Source organism: Solanum stenotomum, chromosome 12 (genome assembly GCF_019186545.1).
Source record: "Solanum stenotomum isolate F172 chromosome 12, ASM1918654v1, whole genome shotgun sequence".
In the NCBI taxonomy this organism is placed as follows: Eukaryota; Viridiplantae; Streptophyta; class Magnoliopsida; order Solanales; family Solanaceae; genus Solanum; species Solanum stenotomum.
The window spans coordinates 45,613,204-45,631,600 of record NC_064293.1 but is presented as its reverse complement, the minus strand read 5'-3'; the positions used below and the strand labels follow the sequence as shown (position 1 = coordinate 45,631,600).

Below are 18,397 nucleotides of genomic sequence, written 5' to 3'. Positions count from 1 at the left end.
ATGTTAACTAGTTTGTTAAATAAATTCAAGTACTCTGATTTAGAAATCGAGACAGAGAAAATTAGTGGTTGCCTTCTTTTTTTCCCCTTTGTGTAGTTGAAAGGTTTAACAATAGGTAGAGACAATGACAAAAAGAACTTACCAAAAATTGTTTTTGAAACTATGTAAAATAATTTGAATTTCAAACTTTAAAAATTTGAAGACAATAATGCAAAGAGTATTACAAGAAAGAAATGTAGAAGACAAGCAAATTCAGTTAAAAAAGTGTAGCTGCACGTGAGTTGGCTTGTAAGATTGATATAATAGGACTAACCGTACGTCTAGAATGGATAGTTTATATAAGTGGTTGCGGTGGGGAAACACTAATGGTGCCTACTGGTGGGGACTTATTTCACGTTCTACATTTGTACAATTTTGTTAGTATTTTCAAATTCAAAATGGTAAAATTTGTAAAGGTAATGTACCAAACAATCTGTTTTTTATTACAGTTTCAGTGTAACACATTTCATTTGAAAGGATTCTTTGTACTAGAACAAACTTAATTGTCTTATTGTCAGCTGTTACGATCATATATGATACAGAGACAATAGTTTGGTAGTTATTATAGTACATTGGTATAATCTTGTTTCTATGCCAAATTATAATTATAAGACATTCCAATTAGAGGCTATAAAACATATTAATTTCCTTTATTAGTTGATCTTTTTTTTGCTATACTTAGCAAGGTACAAACAAACACTAAATAAAGTTAGTTAGTCGTCTCAATAATACGAGTATTTGTCTAACTTATCTTTAAGGAAATTAGCGGTTTTGGTCCTTCATATATTGACAAATTCTGATTTTTGTCCCTGATCGAGACTGTGAATTCTCACAAAATTTAGTAATATGATTAAAAAAAATCTATGGTGCAACGCTAGCTAATAATGGAGATTGGACGGAGAAATACATAGTACGTACCAATAGAAACTAGAAAAAAGGATGATCGGGCAGGATGAAAGGTGAGAGGGACATGACTTTTTGAAAAGTTGAAACATGACATCTTAGAATGTATAGCTAAGTGTTTTTTTTTATTCTTTTCTCCAACATGTGTAGCTAAGCTTTGATAAAGGAATATAAGATGTAATCAATGCTAAGCTGAACAAAATCCAAGGAACGGCTAAAACTCACCAAAGCATGAACATTGTAGTACTTAACCAGTAGGGGCCATTTTCCACTTTGAAGCATCCAATATTTACACATGTAATAGTATATTATTATTGCATTTGGTACTTTATTATCAATCACACCATAACGGCATTCTTTAGGGAGCGCATCAAAGATTTGTTAATACTAGGATTATCTCTACTAGTCCTTTCATTATTTAAAATGTAATTATCATACATTTTTTTTTACCCCTCTTTAAAATTTTCTATCTTTATGACTCAAATTCATAGTCTCAAAATTAAAATTAAGGGATGTTTATCCGACGAACAACAGTTACTTATCAAATATAATCATCATATAATATAATACAAAAACACCTTTTTTTCTAAATGTTTCTATACTTTTTCTTGACAAGTGTCATCATCATTCATTCCTAGGGAAAATGGGCACTCTTTGTTTTCAGGTAGAATTATCACTGTGTCACGACAATAAAATATAAGTATGATCATTTATTTGCTTCTAGAGGAAGCCTATGCCAAAAGGCTCCTCAATAATCATTCCTTATATCATGTCATAATAAAAGGAGATGTTAGATTATAAATAACTTAGAAAAAATCCTCTAAACAATGAAAATAACTATTGCTTTCGAAGACATAATATGTGAGGGGCAAGTAACAACTACTATTTTGTACTTGACTAAATTTCAAATTGACTGGTCTAGTAGCCAAACAAAGGAATCCTTTCAAAGGCTATAATTAAACGATGAAGAAAAAATCTAAGAAAATATGAAGAGTCAATTAGGGTACGCGGGGGGTTATTTTCACATGGAGATAGACCTGGTAGACCCTAAGTGTGGGATCACTATTTACAATAATTGACAGTCAAATTATTATACACACACAAAAAATTTACCTCTGTTGTCAAATTGAAACTGTAAGTAGAAGATATTTATGATATTTATATAGCATGAATTATTATGTAATTGATGTAGTAATTAATTTTGAATTACCCTTATCAGAAGAGAAATGTAAATTCAAATGATAAGTATCGTATGCATGTGTCCTGACTTTTGAGTTATTAATCTATCTATAAACGAAAATTTTAATGGCGGAGTCAATCTTTTTTGAAGAGATATCAATTAATATCTTTTGTTGAAAAATTATATCGTGTAGAATATAAATATTAACCTTTTCAATTATATATAGGAATAGTGAATTCATTTATATTCAAATTTTAAGGTGAAAAATAATCCTAATTTAAAAAAGATGATATATTTTTACCTTTAATTAAATGATTTAAAACTACATAAATATTTATAACTTATTTTAGACCACAAATTTTAAAAATCATTATATTTTCCTTAAACTTTATACCGAATCAAATTAAATTATATAACTTCCTATTTGTCCAGGGTAGATTAATCGATTTGTTCAATCTTTATGAGTAGTAAATGTTGCAACGGTCAGCAACTGAATCTGAAACCGACCGTTGGGTTTCATCACATGTCAATTCACCGCTATTGGCTCGTGATGATCATGTGCCATACTGGTGTCATGTGTAACCTTCTGATGATGTAGAAAGCTAACATGGCTCCCATATTTAATTCTGTAGATGCAATTAATGGAGAGTCCTCATCAATTGTTAATTATTGTTTCCAGGTTTTGTGACAAAACGAGGTTTTCCTCTTTTGACCAGGGGATTTTAAGAAATTTTTACATACCTACTTAGAATAAGAGAAGAATATATAAATTCACTTATTTGATGATTTTTTAAATAGTTGGATGGAAGTAGGTGGACTAGGTATAAAAGACACAATGTTATAATCTTGTCTACGACAAGGTGCGGAGCTTGGCAGCTCGAGTTGAAGTCGACATTATTTATTCGGTGGACTTAGTTAAAAAATAAAATTATGTCTCTAGTTATTATCAGATTTAATTTTTAGCATTACCCGAAGAAATTGAACTTCAATAATATTATAACTATTACCAGTAAAGGTAGTAATTCGATTATATGAGGCGTTGTTCTGTTATCTTTTAATTTTCCGATTGTTTTTCTTTGGGGATAAAATATGACGGTTAGTAGAGGAATGGAGCATTAAATGAAATTTGTCTTGATGTCTGAAGAAGCGGTGGACAGTGGCCTCAGTTTGTTTTCTGGTCCGTGAAATGTTGCAAAAATACTTTTCTTTGTTACAAAGTTAGTCCATGTTCATAGCTGGAGGCTGGAGGTGCATGCTGAATAGTACAAATACTAATTAAGGCAAGTGACGCCATTTTCCCCCAATTGCCATGTGAACATGTTGAAAGGTTAGCAACTTATCACTTCTCAGGTTGAAGTAAAATAAACAAATTAGAATTCAGATTGTTTTTAGGTACACGTAAGATCGCTAAGATAAGACAAAGATTAATCAAGTGGAAAGAAGCACTTGATCTTCTTCATAAAGTAAAATTGGGTACTCATCGCCTCGTCGATTGGATTTTATAGAAGAACATCTTCTGTCAAAATATAAAATTGTTAATGTAAAAAATTATATTAAATTAAAATTACAGACGTTTCTAATACTAACTAAAAAAAATTAGGAAAAATTATGCAATTTAGCAAATTTATACTATTTAATTACTCATCATAGCTATAGTTTGCTATAATTACCACTCACAACTAACATTAACCATTAATTACCATTCGTAGCTAACATTAACCATTAATTACCACTCGCAACTAACACTAACCATTAATTACCACTCGCAACTAATATTAACCATTAATTATGTGGGCTAACAATTCTTTGTTTGATTTGTATTTGTATATGACGATGATTTCCTTTGGTTTTTCAGTTTTGTTATCATATACATTCAATCTTTTTGTGTATAACTTTTTAAAGTTTGTATAAACGTGTAGTTTTATGATTTTGTATAAATATAATTTATATAGTGTAATTTGTATAATTGTTTAAAGTTCATATGTTTATGTTTGTATCAATTCGTTATTTCGAGTTTTATTATATTTGTATAGTTTTAGACTTTTTATTACTCAATTATACAAAAACACGTGAATTATACAAACGTACCTGCGAATTATACAAATTATTGTCCTCTCTCGCTCGCCTCTCTCTTCCCTCTGCCAATCTTGATCGCCTCTCTCCTCCCTCTCCCAATATCTCTCGCCAGAATATACACAAATACATATGTATGATATACAATTATCTAACCGATATGCATATACAATTCACCTATCTCCCACTCTCTGCCTCTCTCGCTCACCTCTCTCCTCCCTCTCTCAGTCTCGCTCGCCACTCTCCTCCCTATAACATGTAGCTACAAATCGTAATTAGTAAACTATAGCTATAGAGCGTAATTAAGCTATTTTTGAGTGGCTATATGCGAAAATTCCTCAAAAAATTATATAATGGTCGAAATATGTTTGGCAAGTGAGAATGATGAGGGAGAGCAGGTCAGAGCCCAAATTGTTTGGACTTTTAGTATTAGGCCCAACGGGCCCAAGAAGTGCAGGTGACAACGTTTCGACTGTGACGACTAGTTAACGTGACCATTCTATTGGAAATTTGTTTCTTGTAAATGAATATTTTATTAAAGATAACAAAAGCAACGTAACCATACTAAAGAGGCATGCCCCTTATTATTAGTATGAAATGAAATAGAAAGACTTGGGATTTCCAAAACAGTGTCTGGTAAAAAATTGAGCTAATTAATATAAGAAATATATTCAATTTCTGCACTTCTGACATGAAAAATGGAAAATTGGGTATATCTTCAAATCTGGAAAATTGAGCTCTTCTGTTGTTTTGTGTAGTCTACTAGAAGGAATTTGTATTTAATTTGTGCTGATTGTAGACACGTAATTTTTAATCGAATTTAAGGTATTGCACTATTTTTAGTACATAAATATTACTTTTATATATAAATTAAATATTTTATTTTTCATCGTATTTTAGTAAGTTTATTTTAAAAGATTGAAAAACTACAAAAAATATATATTTTCTTTTAATTTAAATTTTAATAAATAAGCTAGTATTTCTTAATTATATTTTTAGACTATCTATTTAATTTTTTCTCATATTTTATTAATTCAAAATAATTAATTAATACTTTTATTATTATGGTTTTTATATATATATTTAATTTAATAAATATAATAACCTAAACTACCCACACTACCTCACTACCCCACTACATTACCCCTACTCACCTCACATTTTCCTCCACGACCCCACCACAATTTCACACCCTACACCTATATACTTCTACACCAACACAATCAGAAGGAGGAAAAAGGAGACGCAAAAACCAAAAAAAAAAACACAAGAAAGAAAAACACGCAGCAACACAAACGTACAGGAAAAAAGAAACAAGAAAAAAACACAATCTGCACATACAAAAAACCAAAAAATACACATCCGTATTTTATTCGTCTTTTAAAAATTCATCAACACATTCACATCTTTTCTTCCTTACCCATTTTTTTCATATCAACACAAACACATATACCATCACAAACAACCTACAAAAGTTGTGGGTGTTCTAATCGAGCTTCGGTTAAGATTTTGCGATATTCAACTTTACGCTTTTATTTTATTCATAATTTGATTAAAATGAAGAATGTGTTAAGTGTTATATCTCTTTAATGAATGAAAGTAACTTTATTGGTGGTTATTTTTATTTATCTATGTTTGTTCATTAGTTGTGATGTCTTAAAATGAATGGGTCATGATGTTGTTTTTTTCTTGATTTCGATGCTAATAATGATAAAGTAGGAATTATTGGGTTCACAAAATTATTGTTGTTTTATTTATTAAATAAAGAATGAGATTTACTTTAGCAATTCGTCATTGTTTTGTTGGATTAATAAAAAAGTACAATATGAGTATGCCTAATTTATAAAAAAATAAATATATAATATGTGTAGGCCTAATTTTAACATTAACTTTAAGGGTGAATAGAAATAAAAGAATATAAGATAATCCAAAATTTATATTGTATCCTAGAAGTTTAGATTTGTTTTATTTTATTTGATTTTATTTAATATTTTTATTATAACATTAGATGGGTTTTAGGCATGTAAAAAAAAAATATTTGTTTGAATTAAGAATGTGGTTACACATCTTTTTTGAAACACTTAAAAGAAATTCAAGGATGTGGTGACACACCTTGATAAAATTATTCTAATATATATTTTAACATGTGGATTAATTTAATTAAAAGTTGTCTAAAAATATAATAACTTTCATTAATTTAAAATAAGATTAATTATAGATAAAATTAGGTGATGCACTCAAGAGAAGAAAACAATTATGCTCATAAGCTATTTATATGTCAAAAGTCGAGAATGCAGTTATGCATCCGATTTGAGACCAAATAAAAGTTCAACAATAAAAATGCAAACAAGTCATGACCTGAAAATAATATATCCACAAATGATTTACAGTAGGTAGAAGTCAATAAAAGTGACCGTGCTAGAACCACGGGACTCGAGGGATGCCTAATACCTTCCCCTCGGTTAACAGAATTCCTTACCCGAATTTCTAGTTCGCAGACTATATAAAGAGTCATTTTCTTTTTATTAGGGATTAAACAAAAGGTGACTTGGAACACCACAACTCAATTCCAAGTGGCGACTCTGAAACGAAAATAAAATAATCCCCTAATCAATAACGTCACTTAAATTGGAAAAATCCTTCCGCCGCTGTGCGCAAAAAGGGGTGTGACACTGATGATCGTCCTTTTAAGTGTAACAAATATCTTATTGTATAAGCATTATATTATTATTCATAAAATATTTCATATCAAAGTGTAGTTACAAATTAATTTTACCAAACCAATCTAACGTGAACATTTTACCATAAAAGTTTAATTTTTTTTATATAAACTATATTCATATTAATATGTAAGTCGGACCATTATATTATAGCAATCTTAACTGGTGACTAGAGTTCATATGCTATTAATTATATTACAAAATAAGATATATGCTTTTAGGACAAATTGGCAAAACAAAAATATAATAACAACTAGTAAATTACTCATTAAGAATTTATTATTATCTTTTATTTAATGTTGATAGTAAAAAAAGACTAAACTTTAATCCAATATGATTTTTGTATAAATAACAATAGTAAAAGCATCGTTATAAAATACTAGCTCTCTAATATGCATATTACAAAAAAAAAGTCATTGGATGAAGTTCTTATTTTTTATCACATATGTTGTCTCATCCTAGAGAACTCGACATTTGTACACTAAAAAGAAGAGGTACAGAAGATAAGAAATAGAGATATAGGAAAGAAAAAGAATAAACAAAAAGGAGAAATTACCTCAACAAAGAGGAGAGGAAAGAGTGTTGAAAAAGTGTTTGTATTCATGTACATTTCAAATAATATTTAATAAAAACTTGTTCTATTTAACTTTTTGTTCAATTAATGCCTTCAAATTAGCTAAATGACTCTGGGAATATAATTAATAAATATATACATTCATGGAGCAAAGATACAAAAAAAAACAATTAATTATTGGTTTGTTTTATAAAGACAAATATATAAATCAATTTTTTTTTGGTATTTTGAGGTTTCCCGTCCCCAATATCTTTCTAATGCCCATATCCTTTCTAATTATTTTGTAACTTTATAAAAGAAAAAAAATACTTAACCTCTTTTTGTCAAATTTTTCGTCACCCATAACATTAATATGCACCATATTCTAGATAAACTAAAATAGTCAAAATAAGATGAAAAGGAAATCCACATATAAAATTTATGTTATTTATTATGTCTAATTATCACCTTTAACAGATTGAATGGGTGTTGAAAAATTAATAAAATGTAAACATACAAAATAAAAGGATTAAAAGTTATATAAGTTAGATTTCTACGGTTAAAAAAATAATTAATTTTAAAAAAATATGAAGTAGCCATCTTAAAACTAATCATCTAGCTATATAGAATTCAAATGTAAAAAATGGTGAATTGTAATTTTCTTTACTTGTTATACTATTTTGAATTTCCTGGATAATGGATTTTTTTGGACATAGCTTTATTTGGCCGGCCAAAATTTTAAGAAGTCAAAAGTTTTTTTTTCTTTCTTATTTATAAAAATATTTATTTTTTTAAAAAAGGTTTTTGTCTAAGCTTTTGGAAGAAAATAATAAATATTTTTGAAAAGCAATAGAACTATTTTTTAGAAGTTAAAAAAAAAGTGTTTTTCCCAGAAACAATTCTGAAGAAAAAAAATACACTTACAAATATTTTTATTAAATATAACATAAATTAAATCTCATCAAAATTACTTGTAAAATTCTGAATAAGCCGATTTTAGCCAAAACAAAATCCAACACGAATTAAACGGTGTGTAAACCAAGTATGTTGTGCAATATGGTCTAAACTTTTTCAAGGTCGGTCAACTACTAACATAAACTTTGGAATTGGAGCATATAACTATAATAAGTCCCAGGAGGCAAATGTAATTTTTTTAAAAAATTAGCAGTTAATTTTTGAAATTGAAGACTTGTTATTACGAAAATATATGAAACAAATTTATGAAGTAGGATAGTACTAGACTATAATAATTGTATATACATAGAAAAGTAGTATATTTTTAGCTATGGTAGAATAAGAGAGAATGACCATGACTTTCTCCAGGTTTCTTTAAGAGAGAGCCAAATAATCTCTGTATTTTCTTCCATGGTGTTTTGTTTATGGATCTTTTCTAAAACCTACAGTATACAAAATTAGCTATGCTTAAATTGCTCAATGTCTGATGTTTGCTATAAAATGCTGTACAATTTCCCGTTTATATCAGGTCAAGCTTTACGCAGCCCCCACTGCTTCACGCTCTTCCTTCCTTTCAGTAGTAGTTTTTGGAGGAAATTTCATTGCCTTTACACGAAATGCTGCCTGTACATGATGAAAAAACAGGTTTTAAAAGAATAATGCTAATGCCAAAGTTTCACGTTAAGCATATCACAGAAGATACTTTGACCTTATCAGAACCAAATTCGATAACATCCGATGGATGAAAACGTGTAGGGAAGTTTGGAGACGTCCGGTGTCTTCTGCCTTCATTACTACATAACGCAGAACAAAAGTTATTTTTGTCTTTCATGTAATAGCAGAGTTGTTTACAGGAACAAATGGAGCTTACTCTGTAACCCAGGTGCCATGTTCGCTTTGTAAATCAGTTACAAAAAATGCTCCATCTTTGCAGGATATTCGGGCGTGCATTTCAGACACCTGAAATTAAAAAAAAAATAATTTGACAATCCAATCATGCATTCATCTAAAGAAGGTCCACGATACTTAGCTATAGAATAATAATATGGCAATCACCTGTGGCAAAGGTAAAACTACTGATTTTCCAGGAATGTTTGTATGTGGGACGGACCTGAAACCAAAAGGATGTCAGTGACTATTCTAACAAAACAATACTGCGTTATACGTTTTCCCTTTACAGCCAAGTGAAATTCATTTCATGTCTGGTTCACAGTTTTGATAGTATGACCATGGATTGGATGTGTAAATTAGAGGAGATATTTGCAATTGATACACTATGGTGCATGATCTTTGAATAATTATGTATACGTAGAGAGCTAAGTAATAAGAATTCAGATTAAGAAAGAGAAAACTCGTGTTAGCTTTAAACTCTTTGCCTTAAATCTTCATTTCCAATAAAATGACTTGAACCATTTAAATCTTTAGAAGTAGAGAACGAAACAATAACGAAGATTACTCTGCACCAAAGACGTAACAGCCAGCTATGAACAACAATCTTAAATCCAATAAACCAAAACCTAAAAGCATACCCGATAGTGCAAGGGACATCGTCATCTCTGCTTAAAACAATAGCTTCTAAACCAGAAGTGCCATTCCCCGCAGGTAAAAGTAACCACCTGAAAGATAAAAAATAAGCATCAAAATTAGCAAGCAAACTAGAAAAACAGGGCATACATAAAAATGAAATTTGTAAAGATTATGCTTGTCAAACTTACTCTGCATCAGTAGCACGCTCTAAAGCATCATCATCTTCAAACCATTTTCTCAATTGGTCATTTGCCTTCATCACCACAATACAGTGTATTAATACTCCCATAAAATTCATACTAGTTAATTATGTAACAATGGAAACCACAATTTTTTTTATGTGATCATGTGCTGAGTGCATAATTCCTTAGTCTACATACTTTCTCAGATAGCCTGCAATGTTTTATTCTGCCTTCAAGCTTGTCCCTGCAAGAAAAAAAAAGCAGAGTCAAACGACATAGTATATCAACTTCCAAGAATCCATAGAACTCATCAAGGATTCACATTCACATGCTGGCACCATCTTTTCTTTTGTCTCAATGATAGGATGAGGGAAAGCTCAACTTCTAATTTTTCCAAATAAAAAAGAACTATTAATTTGAAGCTTTAAGACAATAAAAGAATTTCCAGTAAAAGTTCTGACTAAACAGAATAATCATAAACCATTGAACTGTGATAAAAGGTAGGGTTCATTGCAAGAAGCATTAGAAGCAAAAATAAATATTTGGCTTTGCAATTTTACTCTCCAACTATTGGCTGATCCCATAAGTAAAAACCACGATCATGTTTAAAACATTGAACCAAGAAAAGGCTTGCATATTCCCTACCCATTGCCTCCTAGAACCCAACTTAACATCAGAGGCATTCCCAAGTCAATAAATACTCTTCCACCAACTCTTCCAGGATGTGGTATTCTATACTGCGTCAAAAACTGCAAAAAATAATAAAAATCCATATCTATAAGAAGTGCTCTGCTAAATCAGACAACTTAGCTACACATATTTCAAGTATAGACAGATTTCCATACTGATAGTGGACCAAGTCCGACGCCAAGATAAGCCTTGTAAGTAGATGCCATGATTGCAGCCATTCTAGCCAGTCCATGGATGACTCCAACTCGAAGTTTTCTAGCACTTTCATAGCTGTGGACAAGGGAAATCATAAAAGGATCAGCTAACTGGAAGAAACAGCAGCTGTTCAAATCAATTCATCTTCATTTAGGCATTTAAAGCAGGCTTTCTTGGCTGGTGGTAGGGTGAAGTTAAGACTTCAGCCAATTTCAAATGACTTTTCAATTATCATGAAGTCGCAACCTGTATTCAACCAACCACTATACAGGCACTTGAGCCAATAAATAATGGATTACCTCCTTAAAGATGAGATGATATCCACAGGGCTTCCTGACTCGGCACTTCGACTACATGCTTTGTCAAGTTCCAGTGCTAGTTGATAGCTATCCTGTAGTTGTAAAAGGAAACGTTCAGTGGCTTACACAACATAACAATAATACCCTGCTTCTTAGTTCTTAGCAAGAAGGGACTAAGGGATACCATCGACCAATAATGCCATGTTAATTAAATGAAGTCACAAAGGCTAATATTAAGAGTGTACCTCTATGGCCATGCATCCCCCTTGACCCAAATTAGGCTGCATAGCATGGACAGAGTCCCCAAGCAATGTAACACGACCTCTTCCCCAACTAAAAGTTGGTGGTCTATCATAGATGTCACGACGAAGAATTGCATCTTCATCTGTGGAAACTAATAGGTCTATGACATTGTCACACCATCCCCCAAATATTTTAAGCAATCTTTCCTTTTTACCTGCAGCATGAACCGATAAAATTTTGAACAATAAACTATGTTACTCGGACTCTTCAAAAATGTCAACGGATGCGTGTCGGATTCGCCAAATGTAGTGTATTTTTGGAGAATCCGACACGGGTGCGGCATCAAAAGTGAAGAGTCCGCGCAACTAAGACAATAAATGTAATGACAAGATGACTACAAATATTTCCCAACCTCTTGAGCATCATAGTGGCAATTTAAATTGTCATGATAACATACTCATATCCTGCAGCGCTAACCCCCCAAAAGTTTGTGATTCTTCTATCCAAATTGGTACTAAAACGATATAATCAGACTTGCCTTTCATCTATAAGTTAATAAACAATTTCTGTGGTGAAGTAAGGACCTCACATCTATTAGTAGATACAAACAATTGTGGTGCATCATTCTCTGAAACTTTACAGAAATTAAGTTGATGAATTAGAGTGCACCTGCTTACCAAAAATTAGTTTATGATGCATAATACAGCACTTCAATTCAAAACTTTCCAACTCACAATTCATTGAATCTATCTCATTCTTATCTTGAGTTCTTCTTTACCTTATTGCAACACTATAATCAGGTCTCAACAAGGAAAAATCCTTGAGAAACCCCTAGGGTTAAATTGACATTACTTAACAAGTCAAGCATTCAGAAAGTCTTCTAGTAAGCACATCTATATCCTGAACTATAGTAAATAGTTTTAAGCGCCCTAAAAACTTTACCATTTGGAGCATCCACACCACCAGCTGGTTCATTGTAAAATGCATACCACTGCATCTTGCCTCCCCCCACATCTGAAGAAACAAAGTACTGTTTGTGGCCCAAAAAGACTCGGTACCTTCAGAAAAGAAATCTCAATTTAACCTCTACTATGAAAAGACAGTGTGAGCATAAGGGGACCAGCAGACATAAGGACATGAAGAGGGAAAACACAATCTGATAAGTAAGACTATCATACCCAACTGTATCAATATCAGCAGGAACAAAATCTGCAATTCCAGTATAACAAGTGTAGCCAGAGTAAGTAACTTCACTGGGTCCAAACAAATTAGTCCGTACCTACAATAAAACACCAATGTTTGAGATCTTCTAAACCAAGTCGAATTGACCAACAAGGTCTCACTGCACAATAAAGACTCATATTTTTTAACATGAACCACAATCTCAAAGCAACATATGAACAAGTTACTCTATCCTTGTAATCAACCCAAATAGCAATAATAGACGGAAACAAAATGAGACTGATTTTAAATACCTTAGACCTTATGCCATCAGCACCAACCAGAAGATCACCTGTAAATCGTTGTCCATTCTCAAGAACCACACTAACCTGATTTCACACAAACATGAGAAGTTAAAATGAAATTGATTAATAAGACACAACAATTAGCTACCGTTGACACTGATCGGCACAATCTTAAATGAAACTAACAAAAGTTATAATCTTTCTTGATATTTTGAGAAAAGCAGATAGCCAGGTACCTTCTCCCCATCATCCTCAAAGTCCACAACATTACTTTCATTCATAATTATATCCTCCCCAACAGCACGTGCAAGGATCTGCTGCAAAGTCATGCGACTGATAACTCTTGTCACAGGAAGTCCACGTTCCACTGCTGGAGTGAACGTATCAAACTTGCAATACCTGATACCCAACTATTGTCACTGTGTGCAGTTCAAGAACTAAAGGAACTGTTCTCACAATAAAGCTGCTCATACAATAATGAGACCAATTTATCAATCTGATTGAAGGTAAAGATGGATCCTTTTCCGGAATAAGCTCGACAACTATGACTCAATAAACTTTTGACTAAATGAATTATTTTCCCTTAACTAATTTCAGTATAATTTTCTGAAAGACAAATTTTTTCATTATTTTCTTCAATTATCCTTGGTAAAAGCTTATGTATGATTGTTACTGTTAAATAACACGAAGAGTTTCTCTTCGGACAAGCACACAAGTGGGTTCTGACTTCTGAGGAAGGTGGTGTCCCTGACTTTTGATGTCGACTCAAGTAAAACATATCAGAGTAAAGCATAAACAAGCACCTAATTAGCACAAAGAAATCACAGTGATGTGAATTTACCAGTTGCCAGAAATACCATCAACCAAGCCATTAATCCTTTGACCAGTGATGCAGCCAGCATTCATGATGTCTTCAGCAACATCCATATCAATTGCTTCCAAAGCAGCCAATGCATTGCTCTGTATCTGAATTGGACCTCTATATTGCCCCTCTCCTCTGATAGCACTTAAATCCCTCTCAAACACCAACACATCAAACCCCTTTTTCTTTGCTGCCAAAGCAAAAACTAACCCTCCAATCCCACCACCCGCAACAAGTACTTTCAGCTTCTTCTGTGGAACCTTCAAATCACCGTTAACCCCAGAGTCACTCTTCTCTGTAGGAGTAACCGGAGCTTCAGCTAGTGTGGCTTTTACTTTTACTCCTTTAACCTTCTTGATATGCCCATTTTCCAAGCTCCTACAAGGTAAAGAATGATATAACTCTGCAGTAAAGTCCTTGGAAATCAATAAAGGCAGCTGCTTTCTTGAAAAAACTGAAGTGGAAGGATGAACTGAAGAGTAAAACACAGTTGAATACATCTTTTACTTGAACCCCAGTACAAGAAAAGACTTGGGTTTTTCTTCCAATGTATGTATGATTCAGTGAAAAGAAGATATATTGAAGTTGTTAATTAGGCCAAAGAAAGTGGGATTTGTGGGTGAAAGTGAGGGTGGTGGTGGTGGGGCAAGGAAGATTGATAACCAAACAAGTAATGTATGATTCAGTGAAAAAGAAGAAGTTAATTGTGAAAATTGTTAATTAGGCCAAAGTTTGTTATTTAGGCATTTGAAAAAGGAAGTGGAAATAGTGGGTGATAGTGAGGGTGGGGCAGAGGAAGATTGAGAACCAATCTATGGTGCATTAAGCAGCACCAATGATGTAGATTCCATGGCCAGGTGGCTTGTCATTGTTGCTTCTTTGTGTTACTAAGCTGAGCCAGATGTTTGACGCTTGTTCACTCATAAATGCTGCATATTTATTTCCTCCTTTTACCTGCTTGACTTACAAATGTTTTGAGACTGAGCCTCAAAAATAAATTTCTTTTTAATAGCTACTAGTGGAGTAGTAATTTTTTTTTAAGGCTATATGTAGGACTCACAGTAGGAGAATCCAAATTAACCCGATAGGGGACTCAAGTATCTAGTGGTCAAAAAAAAGGAAACTTACGTAAATATATTGTAGTAAAAAAATATTTACCATTTATAGTAATAATATTTTTTTTCACTTGATCACTTTTAATATATTTATAATACAATTTTAATACATATTACAAAAAACAATTTATTATTCACATATAATACAAGTTTTAATGATGGATAATACATTTATCACACATTTTAATACACTTATAATACAATGTGCTAATTTGTTATCAAACAACCATTATATATTTTAAAAAAACAGTTATAATACATATATACTGCATACATAATTCACATTTAATACATATTGCACATTTAACATAATATTGTTATGTATTGCTATAAATGGTAATCATAATAAGTATAGCTAAAATCAATAATTATTTATTAAAAAGTATCCATCCAAGTAATTTTTCTATCTAAAAAAAGAGGAAACGGACAAAGTAAGTATAATTTAAGGATTGATTGTTTTTAATTCAAATGTCTTTAAATGTCAAGATGTTATATTTAGATCTAATTTTATAGTTTTTATTTCCTCAAATGAAAAATTAATAAATCCACAATTTAAATATTCTATTCATATTAGGTTATAAGGTGATGGTGCAATTTGGTGTGGTAGTAATTTACAATAATGACAATGTTAGTTGATAGTGATATTGTGAAACAATAAAGATGAAGTTAATTGGTGATGGTAATGACTAGTAATTTAGCAATGTTTTAACACTTAGGATGGTTGAAATAACGATGGATTTGATATGGGTATAGTTGGTGGTGAACTGGTGATGATCTTGGCCGCAATGGTTGTGGTAGTTAGTGATAATGCGATTGTAGTAATTGATAATGATAGTGATGATGATTATGAATTGTGACAGTAGTAGAGTTGTAAGGCCTTGAAGGTAATTATTCGTGGTACTATTAACGGTGATATGCATAGTAATTGTACAATGATAACTCGTGGTGATTATTAAGTATTTAAATTTGGGAAAATTTCATATATGGCAATCGTAATTTATGAAATAACATTATATGGGTATAGTTTACATAATTACATTCTATGGGTATAGTTTAGTTTGTTATGTAGCTTTTAATTTGTATAAAAAAAAATTATTTGTTTTTAATTTATACAATATTTTACTTTTTCATGGAATGGTAAAAGTAGCGCTAAATACGATAACAAATATTTACACACATCCCATGATTTAAGCTAAACGTTCAAAATCAAATATTTTTCCAAAAAAGAATTTTATAGCGACAGAAAGACCATACGAACTTGTTTCCGGGCATGACTGAATCATCAGATTGATCAATTTTTCGGTAACAACAGATAAGGTTTCATTGAAGAAAACTTTATATTTTGAACTGCAATATAGTATATAATTGATTAGTATAACGTAAATGTTGAAATCATGAAACGATTTCTACTTGTGTGTCGATTATAAAAAAAGGAGTTATCAATTTTTTCTTATTTATACAATATTAGATAAATTGTATGAAATACCCAGGCGTTAGTGACCTTATTTGTATATATATAGATTGATTATATTGTATATATTTTAGAAATTGTATATAATTTTTTATACAATATTTGTGTGTAATTGATTATGTGTTATTAACTGTATATGTGACTATCATAATATGAAAATTGTATATATGACAGTCGTGCTTGTTTAAAAAAAAAAGAGTGTGTTGTATTTGTTTTTAATTTTTTTGTGTAGTCTGTTTGTATATTTGAGTGTGTACTGTTTATATATACAATATTTTATTATGTTCATATTTTTTTTTGTATATATCTAGGAATTTGTATAATGTACAATAATTTTGTATATGTATTATATTTGTATATGCGCATATGTAATTCGTGTTTTTTTTTTAAATTAATGACTAAACTGATTGTATAATATTCATTTGTCAATTGTATATGTGGTAATCTTGAAATATGTTCATCTATACAACTGTGTAATGTTTATATACAAAAAGGTGTACTGTAGTATGTTTATACATACAACTGTGTACAGTTTATGTACAAAAGTGGAAGTACGATTGGAGGGAGAAGGTCGAAATTTTCCCAATTCGAAATTCAAATTAGAAGGGGAAGAGTGATTTTAGGAGAAATATATGGAATCAGGATAGGAGAGATAAATTTGATTTTGTATAAAATTATATACAAAATCTCTGGATGACTTTTTTGATTCGGTATACAAATAGGTTGTGGGTCCCATTAATTATGGCAAAAAAATTAAAACTGTATTTACTGACAATAAATAAATTAAAATATACCCTTATTAACTAATTACTTAGGGATGTTTGCCATCCCACGTAATTTTCCCTTAAAATTTCAATAATAAGTCATCTTCACAATATATATACAATATTAACCACTACTTAAAATTTGAATAATTCAAATATATTAAGATACATTTAATAATAAAATCTTTAAAAAAATAATCACATGACTTGGGTTTTGTGGTTTCTTCGTGGGGCAATAATGGAACAAACAAAATACCCTAACATGATGTTTAGGATATTTTTGCAATATATTAAATGGCATACACTGCACAACGTAGTCCAGAACACAGCCAGAAAATAATTCGACAAAAAATAATATATTTCCAAACTCATCTTGTGGTAAAATGCTAAATATTTTTTCATTGTTTTTATTTTCCACGAGTTTGGCCACTTAATATTTCCAGACCTTGTTGAGGGAAATAGAGACTGATTTTGGATTTTTTTGATGGTTTTGTGGTAGAAAATTTTAGACAAGTCTTCATACATGTGGTTTGTTGTAATAAAGCAATTATGTGGTGCAAAGCTAAAACGTCTCTGTTTCCTTGCCAAGATATTATTCTTTAGAAATATCTATTCTAGTATTATTCAAAAATAAAACTAACTACTACCTAAGAATATCGATTTTTCTTTGGCTCAAATTGTGCAATAGAAGAATATTCATCAAATCTATATATTGGTTTATGGACTGTAGAAGATAGGATCTAAACTTTACGAATTTTAAATTTGCCACAATACTCATAAATCTTAGAATACTTTGAACACATGTTAGACTCTTAAATTGTGGTAGACTCCCCAAAGCACAATTAAATCGTTTATTAACATCAAGTCCTTATAATAACGATTACATAATTCAAACCTTTAAATCGTTTGGGTTTTCCTTGAAATTTTGAGAGAAATTAAGGTTGTGTTTGAGACACGAAAGCTCAATTATTTTTAATAAAATGATAATTATTTGTATGGGTAATTGCTTAGACAGTGAAATATATATTTTTCAAAAAAAATAACTTACTAAATATTGATAATAATATTATCAACTTTAAAATTTATAGCATTCAAGACTAAAGCAGTTATACAAAATTAAGAATCAGAGCTAATTGTGATAAAAAAAAAAAAAGACTTATT

At 30.9% G+C, this 18,397-nt stretch overlaps 1 protein-coding gene across 1 annotated transcript; it reads right to left on the bottom strand.

The window, feature by feature from the left end:
- Window positions 1–8,772: 8,772 nt before the first annotated feature.
- Window positions 8,773–14,560, bottom strand: LOC125848750 (zeaxanthin epoxidase, chloroplastic). Its single transcript, XM_049528675.1, has 16 exons — window positions 13,866–14,560; window positions 13,261–13,423; window positions 13,034–13,108; window positions 12,737–12,837; window positions 12,501–12,616; window positions 11,561–11,772; window positions 11,316–11,407; window positions 10,977–11,091; window positions 10,777–10,880; window positions 10,330–10,375; window positions 10,138–10,202; window positions 9,952–10,038; window positions 9,479–9,533; window positions 9,294–9,382; window positions 9,132–9,216; window positions 8,773–9,046 (listed from the first exon to the last, which is right to left on the bottom strand). Exons 1-16 carry the CDS (start codon window positions 14,384–14,386, stop codon window positions 8,960–8,962), a joined length of 2,013 nt encoding a protein of 670 aa, XP_049384632.1. The 5' UTR covers window positions 14,387–14,560; the 3' UTR covers window positions 8,773–8,959.
- Window positions 14,561–18,397: the final 3,837 nt, after the last annotated feature.

Bases quoted from the DNA above. Each gene is read 5' to 3' on its own strand.
- LOC125848750 (XM_049528675.1), bottom strand. From the start codon at position 14,386: ATGTATTCAACTGTGTTTTACTCTTCAGTTCATCCTTCCACTTCAGTT. The intron at 13,424-13,865 runs GTAAATTCACAT...GTTGGGTATCAG, and splicing joins GATGGTATTTCTGGCAACTG to GTATTGCAAGTTTGATACGT. The intron at 11,773-12,500 runs GTAAAGTTTTTA...TTCATGCTGCAG, and splicing joins TGGTGTGGATGCTCCAAATG to GTAAAAAGGAAAGATTGCTT.